The 17,045-nt window shown below is 39.1% G+C and overlaps 1 protein-coding gene across 11 annotated transcripts in view; it reads left to right on the forward strand.

Annotated features, from left to right (window-relative positions):
- The window catches only part of ZNF536 (zinc finger protein 536), a 347,275-nt gene that overhangs the window by 146,385 nt on the left and 183,845 nt on the right, over positions 1–17,045 (forward strand). For all 11 annotated transcript variants that reach the window (XM_064671230.1, XM_064671231.1, XM_064671229.1 and 8 more), the window contains one exon: positions 12,690–14,861. In XM_064671230.1, the coding sequence (XP_064527300.1) occupies positions 12,692–14,861 (2,170 nt within the window). In that variant the 5' untranslated portion in view covers positions 12,690–12,691. The remainder of the gene's footprint in view (positions 1–12,689; positions 14,862–17,045) is intronic.

Raw genomic sequence — 17,045 nt, forward strand, 5'->3', positions numbered from 1 at the left:
AAATAAAAGTCAACAACCAAAAAATTGAGGAAATACTTCTTTTTTTGTGACTTTAAAAAAAAAAAAAAGAAAAAAGAAAAGGAGACTGCAGGGAAGCCTGATACTTTGATTAAGCATTACTTAAATCCTTAGATAATTTTGCACTGAAGTATGAGAAGCCACAATTTGCTGTATACATCTACTTCTTGCTTACTCACATCACACAGGAATAGTTGGTCTTTTCTGAAGTAGAAAACTAAGGAGATGAAAATCCTTTTAATTAGAAAGAGAGAGTTAACAATCTCTATATTCATACGAGTAGGCACAGGGTGCTGGAAATCAGAAACACGAGAGAGTTTCTGCTTGGGCAACGAAACAATATAATTCTCCGAGCAGGGGTTTGGTGTTGGAACTCAATGCCCTCAGCTTTGGGGCATTTGATGTTCAGTCCTAAATGATGAGGAACCCTCTGATGTCCTATCGCAAGTAGTGGGAGCCCACTCACTGCCTCCCATGGCCAGGTCCTTGAAACTGAAACACCAAACCTTTCTCCCTCCTTCTCCCTGGATTTTTATTTTGTTGAAATTGCCTGGATTCACACAGGTTTGCAGCAGCGTAAGTTAACACTGACTGAAGTTTTAGATGAGCTGGAGATAGTGAGCGCAAACTGCTCGTTTGCACAGACTGCTCTAGAAGCTTGAAATAGTTTCACTGAGAGTTCCTTATGTTTATTTGCATGTTGCATCAAAAACTCTGGCAGTAAAGGACTCCCCATTAGTCCCTGGTCCTTCTAACAACTGTAGCTGCTCCCAGCCTGCCACAGGACTGAAGCCTCCTGGGATCCTGTCAGTCACTCGAAGGAGTTTGGTCAGAGCTGTACGTGGCCAGAGCTGGCTGCTAAGGATATATTACAGTTAGCAGAGTCCATCTCCCACCTGACTTTGCAACAGTAATTGAACTTGCCAGAGTCTGTCATCCTGTGATTGCATTTATCAGACTTTCTTTGTCAGCTTTGTTGCCACTCTCCTATCACCACGATAGGTCATCTTATTCAGCCAAGGGCCTGGAATGTTGCAATTAACATCAAAATTATTTAAAGGATTTTTATCCTGCAGGTAGCTTTGAAATATGTTATTGTATTTTTATGGCATTCCTCCTCCCCCCTATTTATCTATCTGCTATGTGCCTGCCAAGTTTTCAGTGCCCTTTTTATTAATGATCAAAGCTATTGTGCTCAGATAAAATAGGGGTGCCCAAACAGCAGTCGGTGCTCTGCTTGTTGGGATCCTGAAGGTCATGATGCCGTTGCACTTAAATGTATGTCTTGTTTTACCATAATCAGTGCTCACATCTCTGCTTCCTTGGGTATGTGCACTATGTAGCCATTCCCTTTCCTGTCCCCGCTCCTGCAGTGCAAAGGGAGGAGGAGATGCTCTGTTCCCTTCACAGACTGTACCTCTGCATCTGTGCTCTCGCACGGCAAAGATGGGGCCCTTTTTTCTGGTCACTTGTGTTAACATCATTTTTATTTCCTTGGCATACTTGCAGAACAATTACAACTGTTTTGCACCATTGTTCAGAGGAAAAGGCAGGGTTATTGTGAGGCAGAAAAATATCATTCCAACAGGTAGAGAGAATTTTAAAAGCAAGTGGGAAAATACAGGGAAATACCCCAAATCATTTAGTATAGGCATTCCTGTTTGGGGTTGTTTTCCTCCATCCAAAAGAGCAGTGTGATTAGCAGCACTGTACATAGATTTTTTTTTTTTCTCTCTAAAATGAAATCTAAAAAAGAGTATATTTTCTGAAGATTTTCTGACCCTGTGGTCAGTTTGATTGTAGCAGCTGAAGAATCAAACTGGGGGTGACTGAGGGTGCAGTGACTGGTAACCACACCCTTGTAAATCTGAGCCACTTGTCTCAGTGGGAAAGCAGTTTAGGAGGTACGAGGTGGTCTTAGAGTTACCAGCTCTGCTCTTGTGTTCCTGACAGTGATCAATTAATAAAGTTAAATGACAGCAGCTGTAATATATCAGTAAGAGTACGTGCAGACCAGAACACCAAAGGATAAAAGAGATTTTGTTTTCTAGTGTTTCATTTTTCTTGAGTGATCATGAAGTACATTTTTTCTATCCCTAGTCTAATTTTGTGTTGTGTTTCCTCATCTGTCTTTTTCCTCTTAATTCTGCAAGAAGTTTCTACTTCTTGGGAGACCACAAATACAAGGAGCTTTCTGAGCAAAGTTTGCTGTATTTTTCCTGCATCCACCTGACTCCCAGCATCCCTATCTATTTCAGCTGCAACTTTTACTCCATCTCATACCACTGAAACTGAGCCTTTCTCAACATTATCCTTTTTCTCCTGGAAATTAGTATTAAAAATAACTCATCGAAGCCACTTGTATCTAAGAGTCGTTATGATCATTATGTATTTTCTTTTTGTCACCAAGTCCATGTGTTATAGGGAGAGGAAAAATAAATCAGTTGGGTTGAGGAAAGAGAGAAGACAGAAATTGAAGGTAGAAGGGTTTAAGATCCAAGAATCTCAGTTATTAAAAACCAAAATAACTATCTGAAATATTTTAACCGAAAAGTTTTATGCTGACAGGTTTGTCATGAGTTAAAAACCTCAGTCTTTTCAGCAGTCAATTATGTTTGATAAAAGAAAGCTATCTGGCATACTGGACTAAGCAATGGGAGTCAAGAGTTCTGGATGCTGTTCCTGGCTTCTTTACAGAGGATGAGCCATCTATTTAAGTCAAGATACATGGCAAGCTTTTTTCCTAGATGAGATGTGGAAATGATCCGTTAGGGATACTCATTTCTACAGTGCTGAAATTCTGAAAAACTTGGTCCTTTTCTGGCCTTTGGGAGCACTGAAATTGGGCAAGTTACTTCTGAGTTTTTACCCGTTTCCATCTACGTTATATTAGAATGTTGATTGTTTCTGTGCCCATCAGAGAAATATTCAGAAAATGTCTAAGCCTGTTCTCTGATTGCATTGATCACAGTATGCTTTGATGATCCACGATGCTGGGGGCATTTAGAGAATACCATGTATGAGCTGGTGGAAGTAACTGCTGGGGATGTTGAATGCTGATGGGAAGGAGGAACTTAAACCTTTCCACATTTCTAGTGTGGCCCTTTATGCTTTTCGTGGGGGGAACTTCTTTTTTGATGTTGGTTTCTCTTAAATATAGTGACCTTGAAGAATGGAATAATTTATTTTTTAGTTATCTCTATATTCTTTCCTCTCCTTTCTTCCCAGTTCAATATCATTGGAAATAAAATAAATGCAGTTGTATTATATATGCATTTGAGAGTATGTACTGTCACATATGTTCTCTTTCATGTGCAACAGGTTATGCAAGGTTTAATATATTAATATTTCTTTTTTCTTAAAACATTTCCTTAGGCACGTAGTTTCTGTGTTGATGTCATCACAGGTAGCCCATATGCTTGGTGATGCATTGTTTTGTCTACAGTCTAACTCAATAGTATGCAATTTGGAGCAGCCTTAATTATCCTACAAACCATTTTGTGATAATGAAACCAAATACGGTGTAGACTTGGCTGACATCTCTGTGATATTATTTGGCACACTAAATATTTCTGTTTCAAATATAAATTGGTTACTGCTTTTTCAAAATATGCATTCTATTAATTAAATGTATACTTGAGACATCTTTCCCCCCACCCCGCCCCTCAAGCTGTTATAAGTATTCTCTGGTTCCTTGTTCTGTGTGCAGATAGGGTTGGATATGGACTCTGATTTAACAAAAAATAGGCTAACCTTGTGGTCTTTAAGTCCTACAACTACAGTTGAGTGTGCAGTGCCTTTCCATATAACTAGGTCTTTTGTTCCACTAGAGAAAATTACTTAATTTGTTAGAGAGCTTTTTTTTCTTTAAGGTTTAATGGTAACAGTCTTTACCTAATAGACCTGGGATTGCAGGGAGATGGTTAATGTGAATTAAAGGATCTCTGTGACACAGGACTGAAGGACAGAATTACGTTGTTGTTGTTGTTGGCAATCCCACTCGTGCAATTTTATTTCTCATTTTGCATAAAGTTTAAGGAAAAGTCTAATTGGGCCATATACATCTTTTTGAAACTCTCTTTATTCAGGGATGTTCTGTTTATGCATTTTCACTGGTGTGTGTCTTTGTCCCTTGAAATCCATCTATTTATTGCAGTGACACCTACTGCTGAGAGAGCTGATCCGCAACAGGATCGGTTACTGTTAAACTTGGCCAACAAGCAGTTCATGACTCAACCAGCAGATGTTTCTGTGGCTCAGGTCAAAGGGAACTTATGGACTCGGGGTTTTTTTCTTTGCTCCTAGCATTAAGTGCCAGGAAAGTCAACACTAGGTACAGACAGTTGACCTGACCAGTAGCAGGAGGAACTGAACTAGGGCCCTGAGGATCTGCAAAGACCAAAGCATTAGTCTGTTGAGCCACTGTGCTGGCTACAGTCCAGCAGTTTCAGACAACTGACTATCTGATTGCATGCCTGGATTTTAGTAATGATTTTACATACTTATTTGATGATTTGTATCCAAGCTTATGCTTCTGACAGGTGCCCTTGTGAACAAAATCTCTCTGGGCTATCACATTTGAATATTTCAGTCAATCATACTTTGATCTTTGGGACATATGTGCATTTGACATTATATTTAGTTGTGCACAAAATCTAAGTCTAAGCCTTTGTGAAATGAAAATAAAATCATCAACCCAGCATTATAGTTTTGGATTTAAATTGTTTCAGACTCTGCTTTGAGTTCTGTGGTCTTAACTCTTCTTGCTTGATCTCTTTGTAATTGGTTCAGAGGGCCTGATCCTCCTGTCCTCACCCAGCTCAAGTGCTCTGCCTTGTATCTGGAACTTGCCTGTGTGAGGAATGCAGGATTAATAGGGTCAACATTATGTTTCTTTTAATATTATATAATGAGTTAGAGTATTACAGACTTCCAGCGCAGTGCAGTGTCCTCAGATAAGAATAGGAGATTCAGACCCCATTTCATGCTGTAAAAATGACAAAAAATGAAACCATAAATATGCTTTGCAAAGTCTTCCAGGCATTTTATTATTTTATTTGTACTGTGTGATGGTAAAGTGGATCGTTAAAAGCTTAATTTTAAGGTTTCTTCAATCTGATGTATGCCAGTTAGATTAATTAAAGTGAGTGATCAGATAGGAGCTACAGGAGATTGATCAAATTGGAGAGGGTTTAATCAGTTGTATACATTCCAAATTACATGAAAATAACAAATTTACTGTTAAAAATGCTGTTTCTAAAGTAACGGCAGCTTTAGTTTAATGAAGCATTCCCCAAATAAGACTCCAATTTGAATTTTGGTATCACTCTTATCTTACTTTTATCATCAGGAGATCACCAGGAAAAAAATAAAATAAAATAGAATGAGAATCAATGTTTATAAGCTAAAAAATAATGATCCCAGATGCAACCAGTGCCTGGAAAAAAACAGTCAGGATTTTTTTTTTTTTTTTTTTTTTTAATCTACTGAACTTTCAGTACCAATTATTTATCTTTCTCTTCTTTGGATCTGACTTCTTAAGTATATGCAAGTGAAATAGAATAAATAAGAAGGAAAACAGATTTTGCTAAGTCACATGCAAAGTAGCAATAAATCAAACAGCTTGTCTGCATTCTTCTAATCTTTCTGTTCTAATCTGTGAGTGAGATTTATAAATGACCTCTCCTCTCCTCTCTGCTCATCTTCCTAGATTGTGATCACAAGCAGTTCACAGTCCTCCACTCCATGGGTGCTACCAACCAAAGGCTGTTCTAGGGATTTATCTTCTAGTGATCAGTTATCAGCCCCAAGCGCTGTGCTAACTAGAAAGTACCCTACACATGTAACAGGTATTTTAGAAAGCAACTGTCTTCCCAGCTCGGAGCGAAAGCAGTAGAGCCTCAGCAAACAATTTTCTGTCTGCTAATGACTTTTGAAACTTCAAAAATCCCTCTGCTAACCCTTCTTTAAGACATAAAAACTGTTGTGGAATGAGTTGGCTCTGTTGTTAGTAAAGGAGTACTTTGTTTTGGAATCAATAAGCAGCTTGTTTAAATATCAGCACTACAAAGCAGCTATAGTTTTGTCAAATGCCTTCCCGGCTCCCCCCTGCGTGGTCCCACATGGCTGGGTGCTGGAAGATGGGTGTTCCTGGGAGGCTCCAGCCCCGACCCCGAGGATCCAGCTGGGACTGGAGGAGCTGCTCAGTGCAACATCACCCAGGACTTTGGGCACACAGCGCTCGGCTCGCGCTTCAACACAGCTTTTAGTTTTCAGAAGGTACATATGCTTTGTAGTAACTACAACACTTAAACGTGCTAAAGTGACTGATGGTAAAAACAAATTACCAAGCTGGCCTTAATAATACTAAAATAAAAACAAATAGGTAGGACACATTACCGATAGGCCAATGTGGTTGAGGGTTTGTTTGTTTGTTTGTTTGTTTGGTTTGGTTTGTTTTTGTTTGTTCTTTGTTTTTTTTTTTTGTTAAAGACATTGCTACACTCCAGAAACCATACATTTCCCTAATATAATTATATTATACCCCAAGGAACAGGACACCTACATAAGCAAAAAAAAAAAAGGAAAACTCCTATGAACTCGATGCAAATACCCTATTTTACATAAGTAAAATGAGAATAGAATCTGACCTAATGTTTATTTCATTTTATCAGATTGGATAATGCTGTCCTGGTGGCATTAAATACAGCTGATCCCTTCCCTCCCCTTCCGTGCACACATGTTTTTGTTAAAATATAACTATTTACATCTATGTCTCTTAGTATTGCCTACAAATCAGTCAAAGAAGAATAGGTCATCTATCCTGCCCTACTGTTTATATATTAATCATCTGGCAAATAAACCGCTCAGTATCCTACCCACCTCAGTAATATTTGTGATGTAATTTGTTTGGATGCCCAAATGTCACCAGCGTTGATTGTAAGAGATGAAAAAAATGTACTTGCTCAGCACACCAAGCTCTGGGCTAAAATGTAAGCATGAAATCTCTGGTTTATTTTTGTAATAATGTTTACAGCTGTTTAATGACCCTGAAAGGGTTCAGTAGTCTGGTGTTCTGTATTTCTTAACAGGAGTGTATTATGCTTATAACAGCCTTAGTTCAACTGTTTCAGCTACAACAATAAGAACAATATTTAATAAAAATTCAATATATATTCTGAAGGTTCTCAGCAATACCTGTTTACGAGTTGCTAAGAACTGAAGCATTCTGTATTGGAGTATTTAGAATTTGTCAATGGACCACAAGATAATGTAGATATATGTGAATTTTTCTAGCTGGAAAGATAAATACCAGGTCTATATTCTGAAAGCATAAGTAACAGTGTGTGTAGCTCTAACTGCTTAGAGGATCAAGGCCAGAGCGAGCTTGTCGTTTAAACACGTGAGCTTGTAAAGCATTACTTTGCTTACTGAACTGTAAATCTTTTAACTAACCTAATCTAAGCTATAATAACAGCACAACAGTGGTTTTAAAATGACTGTTTTCTCTACAGCAGTGAAGAGGGAAAAGCTTTAGTGTGTGTGTCCAGCAGGAATGAACAGGTGTAAATAAGAGCTGAATTTGGTCCATCTGTTTCCAAAGATAACAGGTGTGTGTCTGCACATATGTGTCTGTATACAGATATACGTGTGCCTGCATATGTTTACATGTGTGTGTAGGCATAGATTTATCTTTAAACTCTTTCATTCTATTTACCATATTTTTTCCCCTCTGTTCCCAGCAAGAGGAAGCTGAGCTTCTCGTATTACATTAATGTAGTTGTGATGACAGGCATTTCTGGTGTCATAATTGGTTTTAAATTCCAGTAATCCATTTCAAATAGTTAAATAAAATCTGTGTGTTCAATTGAAATGGCTAAAGTCAGAACTTTCGTTATTGATATCACAGGAAATAGTCTTGAGGGCAAAAATGTGAGTGAAATCAAAATAACTATTAGTATCATCAAAGGGACTTGAATGTCTCACTGTACCTTCATGTAGGAGATGAGAGAGTATTTTTATATTATATGTATCCTGTTGTGAATTTCATAAGCTGAGTGCCCTCCTCACAGGGACGGGAAAGCACACACCCCAGCACGGTGATGGTTGGTGTGGTGGTCCCTGAGGGTGCTCCTGCCCTGCCCTGAGCAGTGTGAACCAGCTGGGTTGTAGCCTGTGTGTGTAGCAGGGTGAGGTCAGGACTTTTTGGCCAGAGCAACTCACTTGGGCAAGAGCCGAGGGTTTGTTTAGGTTAGGAAGGGCAGCCTCTAACAAGTCCTGGTACCAACACGCTCTGTACGGTGCCATGTCTTGAGGGACGCTGTCTTTAGAAAACATTTGAGATAATTAAAGGTCAGAAATTTACTACATAAACTTCAACAAACATATTTTGAATTTCTTAACGATCTCAAATTTGATTTGCAGTGCATTTTGTAAACATTTGTTAACTACTGAGAACATTGTGCTTCTGTTCCCAGTGCGAGTGATGGCAAAACATTCTGTGCTTTCCTTATAGGAAAGATCAGAATCATGAAAAAAAATGTAATAGACTATATATTTAAAAATTGAAAGCTAGATGCTTTTTCTACTATGGAGCATCTCAGCAGCACTTATAAATGGACATTTCCAGATTTTTTATTCTTGGGCAAACAAGAATAGGCAAGTCATAATGAAGTAAGACGGTGCGCAAAAGTATTTATTTTGTCAAAATTACAAACTGATTATCTGTTGAAAGCTAAATTTCAGTGAAGTCCATTCAGGTGTTTGTTGGTTTTTTTTTTGTTTTTTTTTTTTTTTTTTTTTTTTTTTTTATTTTTGGCATTTGGTTATTGAGGCAGAATGGACACAGTAAAATAGCACTTCAGGCCAGTCTGAGGAGGATGGTTGTGGCTGTAGGGAAGTCCATGGGGAGGCAGAAGGACTGCAGGCTGTGGGCATGTCTGTGATGCAGAAGCCCCCTTGCACCTCCTGGGTGTTGTGGAGAGCAGTCCTAGGCCATGGGGAGAGGATGTACAATGACCACCTTGACACCAAGGTGGGTACCATGAACTGCAGGAGGCTCAGTGGGGAATGAAAGCTCCTTACCCCACCTGGTGTAACCCTGTCTGGTCATATATATAGACAGGGATGATGGATAAAGAGGGGGAGAATGAAATTGTTAATTCTTTTTAAGGGAAATTGGGCAAGTTAGTTTGAGTTATCTAATTCAGAGTGGAATAATGGATGAGAACGAGTTATGTTTCTGTCTTTCATGTGGATACAAGATGAGATTTTGGTAGGTTTTGCTGTGAGAGGCCTGAAGAGTACCAAGAGTGATTTACATGACAGCTGAACAGCAGCAGGTTCCCTGTGTTCAGAAATGCAGTAACTTGGCATTGCAGGAGGAGGAATTTCACTCTAAATGCCATGGTTATACTTTGCAATGAAATTGAGTTGGAGTGAGGAAAAGAGGAGACAATTCAGAGGCAGGAACAGGATTACAAGGAGCTGGGGCAGGTGAGGGTGGGAATGCAGTTTAATGGAAGAACTGTGGTGTTTGAGATTGTGGTAACTGGATCCCAGAGACTGCACAGCTGATCGGAGTGGGCAGCATTCAGAGCTCTGCTCACTAAGCAGAGGCTTTGCTGACCTTTCTGCATATTTAATCAAAAATATATAAAATTTCTTATGCCAGAAGATCAATGTGTGGGGTTCAGGCTCCCCCGACTTGATAAAAATTATTAGTCTTTAAATAAAAAATATGGATTTGGTATTCTTCTTGATTATTTTTTTTTTTACTCATTCTGTCTATATTCTACATTATATGTGTCTGTACGTTTTTGAAAGACAGAAAACAGAAAAAAGGAAAAATTGGATGAAATTATCAGGTTCCAGTTACAACTGCTGTTCTTACTTTATTGAAGTTATCTTTGAAAAAGAGGCACTGAATAACAAAAATCTCAACCATAACTCCCCACCCCAATCCAAATAACTGTACATTTGAACTGATGCTTAGGGTTAAACATCAGAATTAATAAATTCCACTGGGATCTCTCAGCATTTCCAAACTTCGATAGAGCATAAAATGCTAGAATTAACTACCCAAACCTTTCTGAGCACATAAAGGCACCAGTTCCTACTGAGATCAACTGAAAAAATGAAATTCAGACTGCATTTTTCAAGCTGTTACAGAATAATGACAATTCACAAAGACTTTTCTAGACCCTCTTCAATGTATGTATGTGTCTGCACATGCTATGCATTTCTTGAATTTTTGTGTTCTTGTTTGCCAACATGCCTTGTTTAAGCATGGTGGGGAGAAATAACACCCATGGTATGTGGAATCCAGACAGAAAGTAGATTCTCGTTTGGGGGGTTTTCTTGTGTTGCTTTTTGGGAGGTTATTTGTTGCCTTTTTTTTTTTTTTAAGAAGTGCGTAGGCAGATACTCAAAATCTCAGTCAACTTCAGGCAATGACAGACCTAAGCAGGACAACTCTTAAGTTGTTTAGTTAATCCTTTTGAACATGCAATTTGTTTTGTTCTGAAAGTTAAGCAAACTTTCAAAAATTGAAAAAAAATGTTTGTGTGTACTCACATTTTGAATGATTGTGGTCTGCTGCACAGAAAACTTGCATAGCAACTAAGAATTTTCTTTGTTTGCTACGTGGCCTTGGGTGAACACCTGGCTTGATTATGCTCCCCTGCCTTTGGAAATCAGACACTGCAAGCTAAACTTAAGTGTGGTCCTTTTCTAAACTTGATCTCTTTCATATTTTTATAAATAATAATATTGACAACGATGGATCCCCAACAGGAGACCTGAATCTGTTAATTTTTGAAAAAGATCTGCTTTATGTCTGAGCAAAATTGTGTAGCTCATATTCATCTTTAATACACATGAATATACACTTCCCTCTACTTACAAGATCTGCATTGTGTCACAACTCCAGTCATCCTGTCAGGACCAAATAGGTTTCCTCTCAAGGACCTCCCATGGTTTTTTCTTTTAGAGACCTGGTCCTGCTAATACTTAATCACGTGTGGAACTTTGCTTTCAAGAGTCACCCTTTGAAGTCTCCTGGGCTACTCTCACGAGCACAATTACATGCATTTTAAGTATGTGCCAGATTTGGACCTTGAATTGTCTATCAAGTGGCCACTATGAATCTGTGTGAGGAATGGTGTCCACCTGGAGTACGCCTGTAGCCTTTTTAGAAGGAGTAGTGAATAAATGTTTTTTGGCTAAAGCCAAACAGAAGGTTGATCAAATTAATTTTTTAATAACATATAGAATTCAGTAGTTTTGTGAGTGAATTAAGTGTCAAATCACTCCACTGAACAACAAAAATCTTAATTATGTTCTAATATAACCTTATAGCATCATATAGTTTGAGAGTTAGTTATGTGAAACTTTATATTTTAAACAGACTTTTATAGATACATTATGTCTGTATGGAGTAGAGAAGTGGCAAGGATAGATTATTGTGGACAATTATGCAGACCAGAACAGAGCACTTGTGTTTAGCAAACAGCTTTGAATTCTAATTTTCTGCAATATACATAGTGTAGGTACCATTTGTAGTCATTACTGTGTATTAGGAAAGTTATTAAAATTCTTAAACTTGTTGAGGCTTTCCACAACACCTTCCCCAGATTTTAATTGGTTTTATCTAGTTCCATAAGAGAGCTCTTTAAAACAAATCAAAGTGTCTTAAATCACATGTCTTACCCGCCAAAGGACAGAGATATTCCTTCTATAATCTGGCAAGTTTTCCTAAGAACAGAAATCTGAAGGTTCTCAACAACGAATTAAAAGACTTGGCAGAAGATAATTTATGTGCCTTTTGATGGGCTCAGTTTCAAAATGACAAAATAACAATGTTTTGTAACAGAAGGGTTAAATCTTAATCTCAGAGGTTTACAAAGCTGCTAGTCGCAGTCTCCTTAAAATTTAATATACCTCGTTAATGCTTACTTGCAAACACTGAAGGATTTTTATGATTATAATCATGTGTTACAGCACCTAGTACTGTTTCTAAGCAGCATACTAATCAGCTTAATGAGATATTACTGCACTTTTTGTTGACTAAAGCAAAATCCCTTTTATTGTTCTAAAGCTTGTCCTTTATTTTTTCCCAAAACATTATCTTGTTTTATTGTACACCAGTAAATATCATACCATCGGTTTTTTGTCAAATCATAAAACTATCTTTCTCATTGTAGAATGTGTAATATATTGAATATGGTTAATGGAACCGAAAGTTACAAATGGATTTCTATTTTGGTGTTTTTTGTTTGGTTTTTTTTGCTGGCTTTTCTAATGAAAATGGGAGAGATGCATAAGATTTCTTTTTCTATAGATTTAGAAATGCAGACAGGTGCAGTTTCACAAGAAAAAGGACAAGGGAGGTGGTAAAAACCTTTACCCCTTCTGTAATAATTAGGTTTTGAAATTGTAGCATATTTTAAAATAGCAATTAATAGTTCTTGGTAAACATGCAGAATGATGAAAGTACATGTATGATCAAAATTGTGTAGCACAGTTGGCATTTAATACACTTTTAATTGTTTTTACACTAATTCCTTTGCATTATTATGAGTAGGTGAAACATAAAACACAAATTGCACGTCAGTGATTCAATGTTTGTAACTCTTTCACAGTCTGAATCTAAACTATCTTCTGATTTTCAGAGATGGAAGAAGCTAGTTTGTGCCTTGGTGTTTCTTCAGCTGTGTCAGAAGCTGACGCCCATCTCAACAGCACCATACTCAATGGGCAATATTCAATGAGTCAGAAGCTGCACCAGATCACTTCCCAGCTCAGCCATGCCTTCCCAGAGCTCCAGAACAGGCAGAATCCGGAGGAGAAGGCATCAGTGCCGCTAGAAGACAAAAGCCACATGTCCATAGCAAACCAGCCCATCAGCAGTCAGATGGCCCTGTTGGCAAACCAGCTCAATAGAGAGGTGGATACCAGTTTGAATGGGCGTGTGGATCTGCAGCAGTTTTTAAATGGACAGAACCTGGGGATTATGTCTCAGATGAGCGACATAGAGGATGATGCCAGGAAAAACAGAAAGTACCCGTGTCCCCTCTGTGGGAAACGCTTTCGATTTAACAGCATCCTGTCACTACACATGCGAACTCATACTGGAGAGAAACCATTTAAGTGTCCCTACTGTGACCACAGAGCAGCTCAGAAAGGCAACCTGAAGATACACCTGCGTACTCATAAGCTTGGAAACCTCGGCAAAGGTCGTGGAAGAGTCCGAGAAGAAAACAGACTTTTACACGAACTGGAGGAGAGAGCAATTCTTCGGGACAAACAGATGAAGAGCAGCCTCTTGCAGCCACGACCTGATGTGAAGGCACAGCAGCACACCCAGCCAATGCCGCTCGCAAACTGTAACTTGTCTGTGCCGCCTAATCACAGCACACCTGATATTTCAAACCCTGTTCCCTCTCCAAAGCCAGTCAGTGTCCAGGAAGAAGTTGTTGCTCAGACAGCTGGGTTCAGATGCACATTTTGCAAAGGCAAGTTTAAGAAGAGAGAAGAGCTGGACAGGCACATAAGGATCCTGCACAAGCCTTACAAGTGCACTCTGTGTGACTTTGCCGCCTCGCAGGAGGAGGAGCTGATTAGCCACGTGGAGAAGGCTCACATAACTGCAGAGTCAGCGCAGGGCCAGGGCTCCAACGGGAATGGGGAGCAATCCACCAATGAGTTTCGCTGCGAGGTGTGTGGCCAAGTGTTTAGCCAAGCCTGGTTCCTAAAAGGCCACATGAGAAAACACAAGGATTCCTTTGAACACTGCTGTCAGATCTGTGGGAGGCGATTCAAAGAGCCTTGGTTTCTTAAAAATCACATGAAAGTTCACCTGAATAAGTTATCTGTAAAGAACAAATCTCCTAATGATCCCGAAGTACCTGTCTCCATCAGCAGCATGTCCCAGGAAGCTCATGCAAACTTGTATTCAAGATATCTGTCATGTTTGCAGAGTGGGTTTCTTCCTCCTGACAAAGCAAGTTTAAGTGAACAAAATCAAATCTATAACAAAGGAGACATGCCCATGAAAGAGAAAGAAGTTTTGGGGAAGCTCCTTTCACCCATTTCTGGTATTGGCCACAGTATTGCTGAAGGGGATAAACATTCTTTATTGGGCTGTCTCAATCTGGTGCCTCCTCTGAAATCCAGCTGTATAGAAAGGTTACAAGCTGCCGCCAAAGCAGCAGAGATGGATCCAGTAAACAGCTATCAGGCCTGGCAGCTTATGGCAAGGGGAATGGCCATGGAACATGGCTTTTTGTCTAAAGAGCAGCAGATACAGCGCAGCCACGAAGACACTTTGGCAAATGCTGGAGTTATGTTTGATAAGGAGAAGCGGGAGTATGTGTTAGTAGGAGCAGATGGCTCTAAGCAGAAAATGCCTGCTGATTTGGTTCACAGCACTAAAATGGGCAATCAGAGAGACTTGCCAAACAAACTAGACCCTTTAGAAGGCAGTAGAGATTTTTTGTCACATGGTATGAACCAGGGACTCGATTACAACTTACAAAGTCATGGAAACGTAAAAGAAAAGCCAACTGAATGCCCGGACTGCGGAAGGGTTTTTAGAACATACCACCAAGTGGTCGTTCACTCCAGGGTCCACAAAAGAGACAGGAAAGGAGACGATGAAATAATTCAAGGTAGTCTCGATGAGCGACGTGGGTCTGGCAGTGATCAAGAGTCTCAGTCTGTCAGCAGGTCGACAACACCAGGGTCCTCTAACATTACTGAAGAAAGCGGAGTAGGTGGGGGTCTCTCGCAGACGGGGAGTGCCCAGGAGGACAGCCCACATCCTTCCTCACCCTCCTCTTCAGGTATGATAACTTCTCCTTCCCTCTCTGCGCTGAAAGCTTCATAGGTATATTTGAAATCACAGCAGCAAAGGAGTTTATGTGTTCTCTTGTTAGGTCGTTTCCTAGCAGTCCACGGGGACATGGTGTTATTTGCCAGAACATCTGTGTTTGGGTTCCCGCAATGCCTTCGAGGTTAATTCTCGGCTCACCCTTTTCCCTCTCCAAGGGCAGGTTTTCCAGCCTTTCAGCTGTCACCTCTGCCACCCCACCGGCAGCAGTGTGCAGGGTCTGTACAGCCACCAATGGCAATGTCGCTTCCAGGGCCTCTCCCTCCAGGTTTTGGAAGGTGTTTTTTGTCTCCTCTTCTATTCACGGTGCCTCTCTTGCAGATCTTTCCATGTCCTCCACGTAAAAGGGTGAGGAAAGATGCCTCTGAGCTGTAGTTAATAAACAGTGTGTTGGCTAACCTCTCTGATTGCCCCTATTCTGACAACCACGTCACTTGCTTAGCTGAGAGATGTCCTTGTACCTGGCCACTGGACTGATTAAAAAGAGAGTCAGAAATACAAATGACTAACCTTTTGACAATCTTTTAACTTATGTGCAGATTTTAACATGTATGAAGCCTTCTGCTTAATTCACATCTATTTGAAAGTACAAGAAAAATAGAAATTGGACTGAAACATTTTAATTGCATTGTATGTCATGTTAACTTGCTGTGTATAAATAGCAAAGCAGATAATATTTCATTGGAGATGTCTATAAAATATTGAGCTTCCTGGTACAATTTTTAAAGTTACTAGCCTATGACTGCTGAAATAAAATCTGCAAGTAATAACAGGTAAGATTTCTGGCCTCATGTATATTTCCAAAGTCACTTACTAATGGATAGTAAATTGAAAGTTATATCTTTAGCCCTTTATAAAGAAAGCACCTCACTAATACTGTAATCATTTTGCAAGCCTAACAACAGAGGAAATCATGCCATAACAAATACTCTGTTACTAATGGCAACATTGATTTCTGCAATCAGCCATTAAGTCTAGAAAATGAAAGACAGTTTGAGGTACCTTAAGGCATTACATTGCCCACTGTTAAAGAGCTGGTAGCAGGCTTTTGAGGGTAATTCTTTCTATTCCAACCCCACCCCCCCCCCCAGTTTCGATAAATATTTTAGTATTGGAGGCAATTCACTGTTACAGTTATTAAGTATATGCCAGTTTACTTTTGTTGTTCTTGTCATGCTCCAGTATACTCTACTTCTGAGGCCAAATTAATATAAAAATAGAATGTTGGTTTGCTGGCTTATTACAAACCAGTAAAGAAATTGTTAAGACACATAAATCTGCAGTCCACATTCCACAGATTCCTATAGTACTTAATGCTATTGTTTAAATACCCATGAAAAACACTGTCTACTCTTAGAGTCATAGCCTCGTTTACAATTTATTACTGGTGAGACACATTAGAAAAGTCTATGTAGGAACAAGGGTAACAGGCAAGAGCTAATTTCATACTATATATAGTTGTTGAGATTGTTTTAAGAGGATTGAAAATATGTCAGGATGAAGAAGATTATTTTTCTAACTTTCACTTTTAAAAATCCTACACATCTGTGGGGGTTGGGAAACAATCCTCTCTATTATAAAAAGTGTCACTTTTGTTTTGCAACGCCACAGAGTGATCAGAAATAAGATCCCAAAATCTTTCAAATTCTGTCCGAAGCCTTCCAGGAAAAGTTTTGGGAAAAGCAGCCCCAGAGTCTTCTGAGTGAGGTTGAACTGATAGAGGATTCGAAACAATGCATGTGAAAGTTGGTGTGTTTTGATTGCCCCCGAAAACTTTAATTCTAAGTGTTCTGGGTCATTAAATGTATTGTTATGGGAAGTTTTTGCTGTCTTCAGAGGCCAAAGATAACCCTGCAGTGTTTTTCTCTGTCTGGCCACTAATTTAAAATTATTTTAACTTGAACTACAGTTTATTTAAAATGTTTGTTTTCACACCTGATGCATTTATATCAAAGCATATGAAAATGAAAGCAAAATATGTGCAGTAACAGTTGCTAGAAGCATGTTTGTTTTTACTAAAGAAAACAAGACCTTTTATATTAATATCTGAATGTCTCCTTTAGTTACTAGTAAATGTAAGTAGGCTCTCAGTGTCATCTGTCCTATCAGAGAAAGTGTGCACGTTTTTATAACTTCT

Source organism: Pseudopipra pipra, chromosome 14 (assembly GCF_036250125.1).
Source record: "Pseudopipra pipra isolate bDixPip1 chromosome 14, bDixPip1.hap1, whole genome shotgun sequence".
NCBI lineage: Eukaryota > Metazoa > Chordata > Aves > Passeriformes > Pipridae > Pseudopipra > Pseudopipra pipra.